This window comes from Pongo abelii, chromosome 23 (assembly GCF_028885655.2).
Source record: "Pongo abelii isolate AG06213 chromosome 23, NHGRI_mPonAbe1-v2.0_pri, whole genome shotgun sequence".
Classification (NCBI taxonomy): domain Eukaryota; kingdom Metazoa; phylum Chordata; class Mammalia; order Primates; family Hominidae; genus Pongo; species Pongo abelii.
In genome coordinates, this window is record NC_085929.1 from 47,968,597 (window position 1) to 47,985,962 (window position 17,366).

At 51.0% G+C, this 17,366-nt stretch overlaps 1 protein-coding gene across 1 annotated transcript in view; it reads left to right on the forward strand.

Annotated features, from left to right (window-relative positions):
* Positions 1-17,366, forward strand: part of ACO2 (aconitase 2) — a 61,096-nt gene that overhangs the window by 28,939 nt on the left and 14,791 nt on the right. Inside the window, exons 2-4 of the mRNA XM_002831184.6 lie at positions 3,001-3,137; positions 10,970-11,228; positions 15,085-15,177. Coding sequence (XP_002831230.3) covers positions 3,001-3,137; positions 10,970-11,228; positions 15,085-15,177 — 489 coding nt within the window. The remainder of the gene's footprint in view (positions 1-3,000; positions 3,138-10,969; positions 11,229-15,084; positions 15,178-17,366) is intronic.

A 17,366-nucleotide genomic window follows, 5' to 3' on the forward strand; every position in this document is an offset into this window, starting at 1 on the left:
CCGTCAGTCAGGTTTGAGCTTGAGGGCAAATGGATGTGAAGTCTGGACTGGGGATATCGCCCCGCCATAGAGAGGTCAGAATGGGTGATGGTCGGGGGTGCTGTTTCAGAATGTGGCCTGTTCTTATTGCTGGGTGACTCGAACAGGGAATGGCTGCTCTGGGTACATACTGGGTTCAGGTGCTGAGGTTGACAGCATTTGGATTATATATCCAGGTGACATACAGAAGGGAGCCTGGGGCAGTGGCTTCAGCTCTGCCTCTTCCCTTACCCGAGGTATGACGAGGAACACCAACCACCTAGAAAGGAAGCAGCTCTTCCCTTCTTGCTGTCATTTCTTTTATCTTTTCTTTTTTGTTTTTTTGAGATGGAGTTTCGCTGTGTCACCCAGGCTGGAGTGAAGTGGGGTGATCTTGGCTCACTGCAACCTCTGCCCCCTGGGTTCAAGCAATTCTCCTGCCTCAGCCTCCTGAGTAGCTGGGATTATAGGTGCCCGCCACCACGCCCGGCTAATTTTTGTGTTTTTAGTTAGAGATGGGGTTTCACCACGTTGGCCAGGCTAGTTTCAAATTCGTGACCTCAGGTGATCTGCCTGCCTTGTCCTCCCAAAGTGCTGGGATTACAGGTGTGAGTTACTGCACCCGGCCTCTTGTTGTCATTTCTTTGGATTCATTATTCTTCTCTGGTAACAAGGTACCCTTGAAGGTTGTTATTCATAGTTTAAGATTTAGTAATACAGGCCGGGTACAGTGGCTCATGCCTGTAATCTCTGCTTTGGGAGGCTGAGGTGGGAGGATTGCTTGAGGCCAGGAGTTTGGGATCAGCCTGGGCAATGTAGTGAGACCCTATTGCTACAAAAAATAAGCATAAAAGAATTAGGGTGGGCGCAGTGGCTCACGCCTGTAATCCTAGCACTTTGGGAGGCCGAGTCAGGTGGATCACCTGAGGTCAGGAGTTCAAGACTAGCCTGACCGATGTGTAGAAACCGCATCTCTACTAAAAATACAAAAATTAGCAAAGTGCGGCGGTGTGCACCTGTAGTCCCAGCTACTTGGGAGGCTGAGACAGGAGAATTGCTTGAACCCGGGAGGTGGAGGTTGCAGTGAGCCAGGATCATGCCACTGCACTTCAACCTGGGTAACAGAGCAAGACTACCCTTTAAAAAAAATAAGAAAAATATTGGGAGGCCGAGGCAGGCAGATCACGAGTTCAAGAGATCAAGAACATCCTGGCTAACATGGTGAAACCCTGTCTCTATTAAAAATACAAAAATTAGCTGGGCATGGTGGTGGGTGCCTGTAGTCACAGCTACTCGGGAGGCTGAGGCAGGAGAAGTGCTTGAACCTGGGAGGCGGAGGTTGCAGTGAGCCGAGATTGCACCACTGCATTCTAGCCTGGCGACAGAGCAAGACTCCATCTCAAAAATAAGTAAATAAATAAATTAATTAAATAATTGGGTGTAGTAGTGTGCACCTGTAGTCCCAGCTACCGAGGAGGCTAAGATGGGAGGATCATTTGAAGTCAGGAGTTTCAGACCGCAGGGAAGTATGATCTTGCCCCTGCACTCCAGCCTGGACAACAGAACAAGACACTGTCTGTTAAAAATTAACTAATACACATCCCACCATAACAATCATTTATTTATTGCTGTGTAACAAATTGCCCCCAAACTTAAAGGCTTAAAACAACAACAAGCATTTATCTCATATTTTTGTGGGCCAGGAATTTGGGAGTGCCTTGGCTGGGTGCTTCTGGCCTGGGGCCTCTCCAGAAGTTGTAGTGAAGATGTCAGCTGGGGCTAGCCATCTGATGGGTTGAATCGGGGCTGGAGCATTCGCTTGCAAGATGTGGCTCACTCACACCTGGCAAGGTGGTGCCGGTTATTGGCAAGAGGCCTCTGTTCCTGTCTAGGTGGGCCTCTCCCAGGATTGCTTAACAACATGGGGACTGTCTTACCCCAGAGCAATCCGAGAGAGCAAGCCAGGCAGAAGATGTTCTTCTTATGACCTAGTCTCGAAATCCCATAGCATCACTTGTCACATTCTATAAAGTAGAAGTCCGCCACACATTAAAAGGGAGGGTAATGGCTGGGCGCGGTGGCTCATGCCTGTAATCCCAGCACTTTGGGAGGCCGAGGCGGATGGATCACTTGAGGTCAGGAGTTTGAGACCAGCCCGGCCAACATGGTGAAACCCCGTCTCTACTAAAAATACAAAAATTAGACAGGCATGGTGGTGCGTGCCTGTAATCCCAGCTACTGGGATGCTGAGGCAGGAGAAGTTGAAGCTTGAACTCAGGAGGTGGCGGTTTCAGTGAGCCGAGACCCCACCACTGCACTCCCGCCTGGGCGACAGAGTGAGACTCCGTCTCAAAAAAAAAAAAAAGGAAGGGAATTAGGCACCACCTTTTGAAGGGATGAGGAAACATCCAAAGCTCATGCACAGGGTTTTCCTCATTCATTCTTCCCTCTGACCCACGGATATTTGTTGAATCTCCAGTATGTGCCAGGTAGTCCAGACATAGAGATGAGTAAGATAAATAAGGCTTGATCTCAACCCTCAAGAAGCTTATAGTGCGGTAGACTAATAGCTATGGTTTGGATAGTGTTTTACACCTTAATGAGCACTTTCACTTATGGTCTTATTTAACCTTGCCAGTACCCCGTGTGATCACCAGAGCTGGTTATATCCCTATTTTCTATCTCCTCTGTGTTTTAGGCAATGAGGGCTTTTCTTACATTGATACACCTTACATGATAGAACTTGACTTTGATCCCAGCGATTTTTGCCTGTAAGTCCCTTGCACTTTTTTCCTACCCCAGGCTGTGTTCCTTGTGGCTGCCTTGTCATCCCTGTCCTGCAGATGAGGAAGCTGAGGCTGCAGTTACTGAACAGCTCTTGACACTTTAATTCGTGGATTTTTTTCACCATACTGAGCTGCCCTCGGGGATGGACTCTCCTAAGTGCTCCATTGACAGTGGCTGTCATGTTTCTTCTTGCAGAAAGCTCTGGGTGTGCGGCAGTACCATGTGGCCTCAGTCCTGTGCCAACGGGCCAAGGTGGCGATGAGCCACTTTGAGCCCAACGAGTACATCCACTATGACCTGCTAGAGAAGAACATTAACATTGTTCGCAAACGGTAAGGCTGCAGATGGGAGGCTGTGACTGCTCAAGGGCATTGTGTCTGCTTCCTGCCCCGTCAGGCAGAGAAGGAGGTGTTTCGTGAAGGATGGTTGGTGATAGTGGCAGGGTCAAGGTATTCAGAGTACAAAGGCTTCTGCTGAGGAAAGACATTCCAGATCAGTGGTATAACTTCCGTCCTCTCTGCCAAGGGAGAGTCTGTGTTATCAAGAAGCCTCTAGATGTGAACCACAGCCAGGTCTCAGGGACACTTTGGTGCTATAACCTGAACCTCCCAACCTTTTCAGGGCAGGCTGCTGACCCTTGGCCTGCCCTCTGGAGGCCACGGGGCCCAGTGCCTGGAGAATCATCTTATTTCCTCTTCAGTGCACAGGCACAGAGGAGAGCTCTGGTCTGAGACCCAGAAGATAAACTAAGATGGGACCTTTTTTTATTTCTTTTTATTTTATCGATATATATATATAAATATTTGAGGCAGAGTCTTGCCCTGTTGCCCAGACTGGAGTGCAGTGGTGCGATCTTGGCTCACTGCAACCTCTGCCTCCCAGGTTGGAACGATTCTTGTGCCTCAGCTTCCTGAGTAGCTGTAATTACAGGCACCTGCCACCACACCCGGCTGATTTTTGTAGTTTTAGTAGAGATGGGGTTTTGCCATGTTGCCCAGGCTGGTCTTGAATTCCTGAGCTCAAGCAATCTGCCTGCCTCGGCTTCCCAAAGTCCTGGGATTATGGACATAAGCCACTGCGCCTGGCCTATTTTATTTTATGATTTTATGTTATGTTATTTTATTTTTTGAGACAGAGTCTCACTCTGGTCCAGGCTGGAGTGCAGTGGTGCAGTCTTGGCTCACTGCAACCTCCGCTTCCCAGGTTCCAGCAATTCTCATACCTCAGCCTCCCGAGTAGCTGGGACTACAGGGACGCACCACCATGCCTGGCTAATTTTTTGTATTTTTGTAGAGATGGGGTTTCATCATGTTGGCCAGGCTGGTCTCAAACTCCTGACCTCAGGTGATCCACCCGCCTCAGCTTCCCAAAGTGCTGGGATTACAAGTGTGAGCCACTGTGCCCAGCTGGAACTATTTTTTTTTTGAGACAGGGTCTCACTCTCTTGCCCACACTGGAGTGTAGTGGCACGATCACAGCTCACTGCAACCTCAACCTCCTGGGTTTGAGTGATCCTACCACCTCAGCCTCCTGAGTACCTGGGGCCACAGGCCTGAGCCACCATGCTCACCTAGCTTTTTATTTTTTGTAGAGATGGGGCATCGCCGTATTGCCACCGATCTCGAACTCCTGGGCTCAAACTGTTCTCCCACTGAGGCCTCCCAAAGTGCTGGGATTACAGGTGCGAGCCACGGCGCCTGGCCTAAGGTGGGATCTTGAGCATGTCTTTTTTCTGGGCCTCATTTTCCTCAGTTGGTAAAATGGCAGTCAGCTCCACCCTGCTGTCCTGTGTGCCAGGTCCTGGGCTAGATGCTGCCACCAAAAGGATGAATAAGGTACCACAGAGGATGAGGAGTCGGGGCTGGCAATGCACACCAGCCCGCACTGCCACACTTCCACATTGCTCTTCATCAGGCATGAAGGAGAGCTGTCATAGAGGTTTTCTTTGATTGATTGGAACCTGAACAACTGCAGACGGGGCTGTGCCCTTGCCTGCCTGGTGGCTTCTTTGATACTGACAGTGGTGGTCCTGGGAGAGAACAAATCTGAGTCTAGCCATTGGGCAGCTGAGGCTCAGCTGGAGAAGGAACCTGCCCACAGCCATGCAGTGCATGAGTGGTGGTGTCTCGTCTTTGTACCCTCCAATGTTCTAACCACTACCCCATACTCCCTTTCTCATGCCACTTTGCTTTCTATCTACTGGTAACCCCACTTCGGTTTTAAGGGTAGGGACTTCCTTAATCTAGATCTCCAGCCTCCAGCACAGCATCATCTAATTATAGTAAAGGACCTATTGTTTGTCAAGGACGGCTGTGACAGAAGTACCCACCTTGTTGTCCAGTCTGACCTGGGTCCTTGACATACATTATTTCTGTTCTCAACAACCCCTGTAGGTTGTTACTTTCCATCTCTGCCCCCCACCATTCTGCAGGTAACAAAATTGAAAGTCAGATTGGGGAAATACCCTAAGGCCATACATGTATTGAGTGACTGACTCCACACTCAAGCCTGGGTCTCTGTGACTCCAGGGCTTGTTCTTGTGGCTTTCTTCTGGGCTCCATGTTAGAATCACCTGGGAAGCTTTAAAAATGATGGACACCTGGGCCCCACTCCCAGCAATTCTGATTCAAGCGGTCTAGGCATTGCTATTCAAAATGTGGTCCATGGGCCAGCAGCATTGGCATCACCTAGGAGCTTGTTAGAATTGCAGCATCTTAGACCCCACTCCAGACCCACTGAGTCAGAACTGGCCATTTAACAGGATCCCCAAGGGATTTGTGTGCCTGTCAAAATGTGAGAAGCACTGGCCCGTTCCCCAGCAGGTCCCATAGTGCAGTCAGGACGAAGAACCACTGTCCCCATCAATATAGGACGTTGTATTTATTCTTGGAGCTCTCAGACTGCTGCTCAGTGGAAAAGTGATAGATTTTTCTTTACTCTGTAAAACACTTCCACCTTGCTTTCATCAGGTGTGAAGGAGAGCTGTCATAGAGATTTGTTTTGTTGTTGTTTTTGTTTGTTTTTGTTTTAGACTGAGTCTCACTCTATCACCCCGGCTGGAGTGCAGTCACGCAATCTCGGCTCACTGCAACCTCCACCTCCCAGGCTCAAGCGATTGTCCTGCTTCAGCCTCCTGAGTAGCTGGGATTACAGGTGTGCATCACCATGCCCAAGTAATTTTTGTATTTTTAGTAAAGATGGGGGTTTCACCATGTTGGCCAGGCTGGTCTCAAACTCCTGACCTCAAGTGATCCGCCTGCCTCAGCCTCCCAAAATGCTGGGATTACAGGCGTGAGCCACTGCGCCTGGCCTTTTTTTTTTTAATTAATACAAAAAAAATTTAAAAGACGGGGCTGCCCAAGCTGGTCTTGAACTCCTGGGCTCAAGTGATCCTCCTGCCTTTGGTCTCCCAAAGTGTTGGGATTACAGGCCTGAGCCACTGTGCCCAGCAAGAGGTTCGCTTTGAGATAACTTGACAACAGAATATTATTCACCGTTTAGTTTTTGCATTAAACAATTAATAACAACAACAAAATACCCTTTAAGGCACTGGGAGTTTTTTAGTTTTAATGTTATCATTAAAATTGACAACTACAACAATATTTTCCCTTGCTTACTTTTATTCCAACCTTGCTTTGCAACCAGAAAAGTCCAATAACTTTTTTCTTTTTTTTTTTTAAAGTCCAATAACTTTTAACATTTTCCAGATTAGTACAGACAAGGGGATTGTTCTCTGTTTTCTTTTTTTTTGAAACGGAGTCTCGCTCTGTTGCCCAGGCTGGCTGGAGTACAGTGGCGCGATCTCGGCTCACTGCAACCTCTACCTCCCGGGTTCAAGTGATTCTCCTGCCTCAGCCTCCAGAGTAGCTGGGATTACAGGCGCCCGCCACCACGCCCAGCTAATTTTTGTATTTTTAGTAGAGACGGGGTTTCACCATGTTAGCCAGGATGGTCTCAATCTCCTGACTTTGTGATCCACCCGCCTCAGTCTCCCAAAGTGCTAAGGTGACAGGTGTGAGCCACCACACCTGGCCTGTTCTCTGTTTTCATTGTTGCCACAGAGCAGGTCTCAACAAGGTGGGGGGTGGTCAGTTTTGTCCCCTAGGGCCCATTTGGTGATGTCTAGAGATATTTTTGGTTGTCGTAACTTGGCTGGGGTTGGGGCTTACTGTTACCCAATGGGTAACCAGGAATACTACCAAGCATCCTACAGCGCACAGGGCAGCCCCACAACAAAAGAATCCTCCGGCCCAAATAGGTTCATAGTGCCCTGGCTGAGAAACCCTGACATGGAGAAAGAGGGCAGAGGTGAGGTTATGCTAAAAATAATTATATTCTAGCCAGGTGTGGTAGCCCACGCCTGTAATCCTGGCACTTTGGGAGGCCGAGGCAGGCGGATCATTTAAGGCCAGGAGTTTGAGACCAGCCTGGCCAACATGGTGAAACACCATGTCTACTAAAAATACAAAAAAATGAGTCAGGCATGGTGGCGAGCGCCTATAATCCCAGCTACTCGGGAGGCTGAGGTAGGAGAACCGCTTGAACCCAAGAGGTGGATGTCTCAGTGAGCTGAGACCACGCCACGGCACTCCAGCCAGAGTGGTGTCTCTGGTGACAGAGGAAGAGACTCTGGCTCAAAAAAAAAAAAAAAAAAAAAAAAAAAAGCATTCTATTCTAAGAATTTTTTAGAAGGCCAGGGGACTTGCTGGGCGACTTCTCTTCCACCTTGTGTCTCCAACAGAAGGGGTCTAAGTCTGTTCGTGAGAACTGGATCTGTGTCATCTGGAGAGCAGAGGGACAGATGGATACGAAGACCCATTTTGTCATCCTCAGTTAATCCTCAGGGACATTCAATGATGAACCCATCCTAAAGCGTCAGCATTGTTGAGCTTTTTTATATAGCTTCAATCATTTGCTTCCAAGGTCTTGGGTTTTTAAGCCCATGTGCTATTTTTTGTCTCCCTCGGGGCCCAGAAGGAGGGGCTGTGAGTCATTGCCCATATACCAGCCTTGGCGGTGCTGCTGAAATCGGCGCAGGCTGTACCTCAGGCTAGTGCTATTTTTATTTGTAGAGATGCTCAGAGTCGCCAGTTGGTCTGCTGTTGCCAGCATATCCAGCACCTTAGGGAACTTTTTTTTTTTTTTTTTTGAGGTAGGATCTTGCTCTGTTACCCAGGCTGGATTGCAGTGGTTCGATCATGGCTCACTGCAGCCTTGACCTTCTGGGGTCAATCCATCTTCCCACCTCAGCCTTCCCAGTATCTGGGACTATAGGCACATGCCACCATGCCTGGCTTCTTTTTATGTTTTTTGTAGAGGTGCAGTTTTGCCATGTTGCCCAGGCTAGTCTCAAACTCCTGGACTCAAGTGATCTGTCCGCCTCGGCCTCCTAAAGTGCTAGGATGACAATCTTGAGCCACCACACCCAGCCGGGAACTCTTACTTTGAAGAGGTTGGGTAAACTTGGGGGTGAGGGACTGGAACCCAGCTTGCAGAAGGAAGTTTCTCTGTCTTCTCAGAATGCATATTGATGATAACAATAATGACAACTGAGAAAGGACGAGGTGGCTCACACCTGTAATCCCAGCTCTTCGGGAAGATCACATGAGCCTAGGAGTTCAAGACCAGCCTGGTCAATATAGTGAAAACCCATTTCTACAAAAATAAAATAAATAAATAAAATTAGCCAGTGTGGCGGTACGTGCCTATAATCCCAGTTACTCAGAGGCTGAGGTGGGAGGATTGCACGAGCCTGAAAGGTTGAGGCTGCAGTGAGCTACGATTGTGCCACTACACTCCAGCCTGGCTGACAGAGCAAGACCCTGTCTCAAAATATAATAATAATAATAATAATAATAATAATGAAAATGGAACATTCACCATGTGCTGGCCCCATTCCAGGTTCCAGGTGTGGAGAGACCAGGTAGATTAGCGTCAGGAGCACAGCCGTAGGGCCACACTGCTGCCTCTTCATGGTCCAGCTGTGCCCCTCACTGGCTTTGTCGTCTGGAGCAAAGCTACTCTGTCCGCCTGTGCTGCAGCTTCCTCATCTGTGCTGGAGGATAAAATGAGTTTTATACATGAAAATACTTAGGATAATGCTGAGCCGAAAGTAAATGCTACAATAATGCTGGTCTCTAGTGACAGAAAGCAGTGGTGGCAAAGGGGTGGGAGGGAGTTACCAAGGGGTGGGGAAACTTGAAGGAGAGATGGTTAGTATCTTGATTGTGGTGCTGGTTTCACAGGTGTATACAGCAAACTTAGCAAATTGTATACCTTAAATATGCAGTTTATTGTATGCCAATTATACCTCTGTTTGAAGCTGTTTAAAAATGAAGCGCTATAGAAGTGGAACCTGTTATCTCATCCCAGCGCAAGCCCTGGTATTTAGAGATGGGCTGGCTGAGCTGAGGAAAGCAGTTGCTTATCTTGTTAAATAGCGGCTTCAGTAATAGGTCAGGTTTGGGCTTTTTTGGTTTTTTTTGTTTGTTTGTTTTTATTAGAGACAGCATCTCGCTCTGTTGCTCAAGCTGGAGTGCAGTGGTGTGATCACGGCTCACTGCAGCCTTGATCTCCTGGGCTTAAGTGATCCTCCCGCCTCAGCCTCCTGCGTAGTTGGGACTACAAGCACGCATCACCCTGCCTGGCTCATTCTTTTTTTTTTTTTTTTCAGAGATGGAGTCTTGCTCCGTCGCCCAGGCTGGAGTGCAGTGGCGCTGTCTCAGCTCACTGCAAGCTCCGCCTCCCGGGTTCACGCCATTCTCCTGCCTCAGCCTCCCAAGTAGCTGGGACTACAGGCACCCGCCACCACACCCGGCTAATTTTTTTGTATTTTTAGTAGAGACAGGGTTTCACCGTGTTAGCCAGGATGGTCTCGATCTCCTGACCTCATGATCCGCCCATCTCGGCCTCCCAAAGTGCTGGGATTACAGGCATGAGCCACCGCGCCTGGCCTCATTTTGTTTTTTATAGAGACAAGGTCTCACTCTGTTGCCCAGGCTGATCTTGAACTGGCCTCAAGTGATCCTCCTGCTTTGGTCTCCCAAAATGCTAGGATTACAGGCGTGAGCCACCACACCAGGCCCCCAGGTTAGTGTTAAACTCAGAGCTTCTGACTCCCAGTCTGAAACTTTTCTTGGCCTCAAACAATAGGACAGAGCCTGTCAGGTGTGGGTCGAACTCTGCTCCTCCCTAGGGAGGAAGTCTCAAGCTTGGCCTAGGCTTTGAGAATTCTGGGGGGCAGAGCGTGAGGTCCGAAAGGGGCTATTGTGGCAGGCAGGGCGGCCACAACAGCCCCTTTGCTCTGTTGTGTGGGTGCAGCCAGGAGTCAGCCGGAACGTTGAGCCTGGTAGGGAGACTGGACCCGTGCAGAGCTCAGTCTAGATGGCTGGGAGGCTTGTGGGGAGAAGACGGTTGAGTCCTGACAGGGCCGGACCCCAGGGCAGGTTTGGACTGCCATTTTGGCTCTGATGAGGAAGGGAGGGGTGGGGCCTCTGGGGAAATGGGGTCTAGGAAGAGGAGGAGCTGTGAGAGGCCAGTGGCAGTGACTGGGTCTCTGTTCCTGAAAACTGACAGATACTCCTGTCTATGTCTGGAGCTAATGGGCAAAGCCTTAGCATCATAGTTGGGTAGCCAGGCATCCCAGGCCTGAGGTGTGGAGGGTTGTGGATGGCGGACAGGTTGGACAGGTGAAGGGGATGCTGGTCCTGATTCCCTGTGCCTTAGTGGGGCTGAGGGCGCAGAGGGAAGTAGCAAAATCTAGCTGTGAACTTGGTCACTCTGCTGAGCCTGTTTCTTGGTTGTTGTTGTTAAATGGCAGGAATGATGAGATATGCATGTTGCGGGGACTTAGTAAGAATTACGATGCTGGGAAAGCCAGGATCCTTTGAAAAGAACCAGCGCTGCCCTCTTGTGATGTTGTGATTCACTTACTCATCAAGTAATTGTGGAGCACCTAACAAGTGCCAGGTGCTGCGGGAGGTGAGGAGGTGGCGCAGTGAGCAGGACCCAGCAGTCCCCACCCAAGTGGAACGTTGAGGTCCTGAGTTGAGGCTCCCTGTCCCTGGCCACTGTTGAGGTTGCCACATGGACTGAGAGGGAGAGGCAGGGCGGGAGGAGGCCGTGCAGCTGGCACCAGGCCACCCTTTTGCTCTTCTCCCCACAGATTGAACCGGCCGCTGACCCTCTCGGAGAAGATCGTGTATGGACACCTGGATGACCCCACCAGCCAGGAAATCGAGCGGGGCAAGTCATACCTGCGGCTGCGGCCGGACCGTGTGGCCATGCAGGATGCGACGGCCCAGATGGCCATGCTCCAGTTCATCAGCAGCGGGCTGCCCAAGGTGGCCGTGCCGTCCACCATCCACTGTGACCATCTGATTGAGGCCCAGGTTGGGGGTGAGAAAGACCTGCGCCGGGCCAAGGTAAGCGGAAGGTGCGCAAGTGCCCTTGGGGGCGGGCAAGTGGGCAAGACTGGGCGAGAGGCCTCACCCTCACACTGGAGCAAACCAGGGCATTGCCTCCAAATTCTCACAACTCTTTGGATTGGTCTGCTTTTAAAACTTGATTTTGCTTTTTTCTCTTTCTAAAAATACCACTTGCTCATTATGTTAAAAAATACAGAGGAAGCCTAAAGAAAGTAAAAATCATCCTTGACCTTATCACACTGCAGGTCTTTTTTCTGTCCCGTTGGAAGATGATGTGGATCCTGCCAGGTGCTCTGGAAGGGGCCATGCAGGCCTCCCTGTCTGCCTGAGCAGTGAGGGGCTCATCTTAGCATAGTTTGCCAGCATCCCATTTGTACCCACTCCTGCTCTCCTCTGACCCTTCAAGGACCCTGTCCGGGAGGTAGTCGTGCTAGGGTCACTATTTGTAAATTTGAGGCGGCAGTGGCATCATACTTGAGTTCTGTAACTACATGAGGGCACGATTAGGGCTCAGTGCTGATCCTGGCTCCCACTCTGGTGCTCTGTCACTGAGGAGCCTCCTTTGGGGGCCATTCTTCTGTGAGTTTTTCTTAACTACATGGGGGTGGCTGTATGCCACGCTGAAGGCTTCTCCCCCACCCTTCTATGAAATTGAGTTCCTGCTCCTTCTCCCAGGCTCGGCTTGTGGGACCTTTGTGTCAGCCTGCTCTTGGCAACAGCGGGCCTCTCTCTCCCAGCTCTGGGCCTCCCCACTCTCCGGCCCCTGCAGTGGGAGTGGGTCCCCCTCACGGGGAGGGGCGTTGGCAGGAGCTGAATGCTGGCAGGGCTGCGGCCTGTGGGCATGTGATTGAAAGTGCTCCGGCTCCCAGGGTCAGCATGGCTCAAAGCCTCCCAGCCCCATGGGAAACACTCAGGGCGGCACTCTCACTCAGGCCCTCTCTTTCACCCTGCCCCCTGGTGGTATCCTGGCTCCACAGTGGCTCTTTCCACTCAGCTGAAAGGACAGTCCTGCCCGCCGGCCGGCGGTTTCCACATTAGCAACAACACTGGTGGCGGTAATGTTACAGGAGCTCCCACAGTGCCGGGAGCTGCGCATGGCCAGGAACGTGGGTCCTCTTCAGCCCTGGGGACAGCTGACCACAGCAGGGCTACTACCTTCTGGGGCTGGCTTTCTGCTTGCTTTATGGGCTCAGAGTCAATCTTCTGGAGATGAGATTCACAGTCATAGGATTCAGAGCTCATTCCCTCATGCGTTCAACAAATTGAACATTCTTTATGTGCCAGGCACTGGGCTGGGTACTGAGGTTCAGTGTGAACAAGTCAGGCAGGGGCCCTGCCTTCAGGGGTCTGCTTGTGGGTGTGGACACTAAACAATGGCTGAGGTAGGTAACTGCAGATCTGGGTATGTGTTAGGAAGGGAAAGTGCGGGACTTGGTCAGTATAAAAAAAGAGGTCTAATTTAGATGCTGGGGGAAAGAGAGAGCTTCTTTGAGGATGTGACAGATAACCTGAGGACTGAACATATGAGTTGCATTGACTGGAGGAAGAACATGCTAGAAAGAACAGCATTTGCAAAGACCCTGAGCCAGGAAGAAACTTGATGCTTTTGTGGAAGTGAGAGGGGACCTGTAGTGCTGGAGTTCGCTGTGTTTGGAAGAGCGGGTGGTATGAGGTGGGCAGGGCAGCCAGGAACTCGAGGGCTGTGGGAACGCTATGGTTACCATCCTCAGAGTCCTAGAGCGGTTTAAGTGGGGAAAGAATATGGTCTTTTTTTTTTTTTGAGACAGAATCTTGCTCTATCCCCCAGGCTGGAGTGCAGTGACACACAATCTCGGCTCACTGCAACCTCCGCTCACTGCAACCTCCGCCTCCTGGGTTCAAGCGATTCTCATGCCTCAGCCTCCTGAGTAGCTGGGATTACAGGCACCCACCACCATACCTGGCTAATTTTTGTATTTTTACTAGAGACAGGGTTTCACGACGTTGGCCAGGCTGGTTTCAAACTCCTGACCTCAGGTGATCCACCCACCTCGGCCTCCCAAAGTGCTGGGATTACAGGTGTGAGCCACCACGCCCGGCCTAGAATATGGTCATTTTTACGTGTAATTGTAAAGTGTCCCTCTGGCTAGGGCTCAGAGAGGCAGTGACCTGTCTAGGGTCACAGATCCAGAGATGGATCCAGGCTGAGTCCAGGCTGAGACTCTGGCACCAGTCTGGGGTCCTCCCACACCCCTTCCTCACACTTAACACAGATGTACAGTCACATGCGCCCAGACACGACCACAGGTCACGTGCGCCCAGACACGACCACAGCCTCCTGTCCTGGATACCAATTTCATAAGTGACCAATTTGTAAATGAAAAAGCTGATGTATTAATTATTAATTGGAAAGAGACTGCTCTGGAAACCCACGTTCTTTGCCATTCTCTTACCTGGGGGAACCCAGTGGGCCTTCAGAGGACACACACTGGTCTGGAGTTTCAGTGAAGCGGGGTGTGGTTTGAGTGTATCTTATCAAAGGTCTGAGGGCACTGGCTGGGGTCCCTTCTCTGAAGCATCGCTCTCCCATGCCAGAGGCTGGCAGGTCCCATTTCCTAGTTCCTCCTTTGAGACTCAGTAGAGTCCACCAGAATCCCACCCTTTTGTTACTGGGGTCAGTCTCACTCACCCCACACAGGGACCTCCCATGTCTTCCAGGTAAACCCTGGCCTCACATCTGCTGTGCGGTGGGCCCTTCCCTGTCCCTCAAGGAAGCTTCCTTCAGATTACAGGCAGGATGGCTACAGCCCATGTCATCATTTCGTTTTGCTGAAACCTTTTCAGAACAGTGGGCCATTCGACAGCCTTCCATTTGGGCCCATCAAACACATTACCAAGAATTCAGCACTTCCGACAGTCAGACACCAGTCCAGGGGGCTCTCTTAGGTGTCGGCTAAGCCTGGGATCTCCAGCAAGTTATTTCAAAAAAAGTCTCGGGGCTTTTTGTTTTGTTTTGTTTTGTTTTGAGACAGGGTCTTGCCCTGTCACTCAGGCTGGAGTGTAGTGGTGCGATCTCGGCTCATTGTAGCCTTGAACTCCTGGGCTCAAGTGATCTTCCTGCCTCGGCCCCCAAGTAGCTGGGACCACAGGTGCACAGCTAATTTTTATTTATTTTATTCTTATTTTTATTTTTTGAGACAGTCTCGCTCTGTCTCGTAGGCTGGAGTGCAGTGGCATGATCTTGGCTCACTGCACCCTTTGTCTCCCAGGTTCAACCAATTCTCGTGCCTCAGCCTCCCAAGTAACTGGAATTACAGGTGTGCGCTACCACGCCTGGCTAATTTTTGTATTTTTAGTAGAGACAGGGTTTCGCCATGTTGGCCAGGCTGGTCTTGAACTCCTGACCTCAAATGATCTGCCTGCTTCAGCCTCGCAAAGTGTTGGGATTACAGGCGTGAGCCACTGCACCCAGCCACTGCACCTAGGCCAGGGCCTGCCTCTGCACTGCTGGCCTCGGCTGGGGACTTGAGTGCCACAGGCACTCTTGGCAATTATTTAGACCAGTCCCTTCTCCAGATAAGGAAACTGAGACCCAGACCAGGGCAGGGACTTGTTCCAGACCCACCACCCTGGCCAGGTGTCACAGAACTGGGGCTCCATCTCTGCTCCCCTGTCCTTCTCTCTGGCACTGCTAGTGGAGACTGGGCCATCCAAGCTCTTTGGAATTATTTTTAGAAGGTCTCTAAGAGAGGGCCTGTCTCCAGTGCCAGCATTTCAGAGTCAGAAGGAGGCTGGTGGGGTGGGGAGGGCTTGGTGAGGGTCACCTGGACACAAACCATGTTGCTAACGCCCAATTATTGATTTGTCTCAATAGGACATCAACCAGGAAGTTTATAATTTCCTGGCAACTGCAGGTGCCAAATATGGCGTGGGCTTCTGGAAGCCTGGATCTGGAATCATTCACCAGGTAAAGCTGGGCTCAGCCTGCCGTCCCAAGGGCCGAAGCCAGAGAGTATGTTCCAGGCCTATGGGGGGAGGGGGTTCGAGGCCCAGGGGGGCTGAAGGGAACTGGATGACATCTCCATCAGCTCTTATGCTCTTCTTCCTTTGTTTTGAAACTGATTTGCATTATGTCATTATACTTTCTCATTTTCTGGGTGAGAAGTTAAAATAATCCCTCCTAACCACCCAGGTAACCAGCATTTTAAGTGCGACATGTTTCTTTCCACATTGTCTTCTGGGCGTGTACTCAAGCATCTCTATTCCCGTAAACTCTCATACAGAACATGGTATTATTTTGTTTTTTTTCACAAGTGTCACCCCTTGTGGCATGCGTTGCTGACATTTGATGAGCCCATACTGTGTCTCAGGTACTAGGCTGAGCACTTGAAAGATATTCGCCATGCCCTGTGAGGTAGGTGCTTTTACTATCCACACCCTACAGAGGAGACAACTGAGGCACAGAAATGTTAACGTTCTTGCCCAGGGACACCTAGCTGGCTTGCTGTGGAGCCAGGACCTGTGGGCAGGAGGGCTGGTCTGGAGCGAGTGCCCCATGCCACCGTGCTGCTCTGCCGCCTCCCTCGCCCCCAGAGCTCTTTCTGCGTCTGCACGTGGCGCTCCTCGGGTTTCTTTTTGGCTCCTTTGTGGTGTTCTGTAGGGTGGAGGTACCATAGGTCATGTGGCCATGTCGGCCAGGGGCTCTTCTGAGGTGTCCCAAGGATGGATCTTCTTTTGGTGGACAGTTGGACAGTTTTGTCTCTGGAAGTGCAAGTGTGAACGTGTATATCCTGGGGAGGTGGGTGCTTCCTATTCTTCTAAGGGCACTGTTAGGGACCACTGACCTAGTTTGTGTCCATTTACATCCACCCTGTATGCATGGAACCTGCCTCTTCGCACCTTTGCAAGGTGGCCCTTCCCCCCACCTCCATCCCAGACCTCACTGTCCGGGCCTCCTCAGGATGTGCTGAGTCAGGCTGCAATCTGACGCCGCATGGGCTCCCAGCACCGCCCCGCTCTGAAACCAGAGCCAGCAGGGGATCACTCCTCTGCCCTGCCCAACCGTCATTCTTGCCAGGAAGGGGCTGCGTGGAATGGCCATTTGCAGTGGCCTGTGGGGACTAGAAAGCCCCTCTCTTCAGCAGGGTTAGGGAGTCAGGTGGACCCAGCCTTGGCCTGTTACGAAGGGCACTGCAATGCAGGTGTCTTCCTTTCTACCTCAGTACAAATGCCCAGGCCTTTATGGCAGCTCCTGGGCCAAAGTTTGGAGCCGTGAGTGATGGCAGCTCACATCTGCCACCGGCTAGCTGCTAAGCATACAGCCTCGTGTGTTTGTTTCTTTAAAAAGAAAATGCCCAGAGGCCACGTGAGTACTTTGCAGCTTTACTTTCTTCCCGCCTTGATGTCACGTTGTCAGCAGCCTCCGTCCACTAGGTCCAACCCAAACCTGAACCCCTTTCCCTCCGGGAAGTGCCCTGGCCCCGCTTGGCTCGCAGACCTTCCTCCACTTCACAGCTTTCTGGTTCCTCTGTGGAGCCTCCCCGGCCCTCCCCGTGCCTGGCACGGTGGCTTCCAGTGGGATCCTCTGTGGGATCTCTTCACATTATGTTCCCAGCGTCTGCCAAGTGCCTTCTGCACTGGATCACGTGCTCTGTGGGGACAGGGACTGTGGCTTATTTATTCCTCTCTAGCTCTGGGTTTGGGACCAGGTCAGTACAGAATAGGTCCTTAATGTATGTGTGTGTTGTGTGGATGGATGGCTGAATTTCCAGGTGTAGTTTTAGGCATTACTCCTTCTTCCCAGCCCTCACCCCCATCTGTCCAGCCACACCCACAGACTGGGGAGCTCACTGTCACGGCCAGCGTCATTGTGACACCTTCTGCAGTCTTCATGTCTGCCTGACCTCTCCCCCTGAATGTGGACCACAAGTGTCTACGCCGTGTAGACCACCCCAAATTCTGTGTGCCCAGCCTTCATGGATCCAACTTTTACAACCTTGAGGCTCTTTAGGGATGTACTAGTCTTAAATCCTTGTATATGGCAGCATTGGCCAGTTCCTCACAGCCAGGTCTTCCCTCTGCATCCCCAAGAGATGAGACCTTTGGACCTTAGAGTCTGCTGGGCAGATGCTTGTCCTGAGGCAGAGGCCCGGGGGT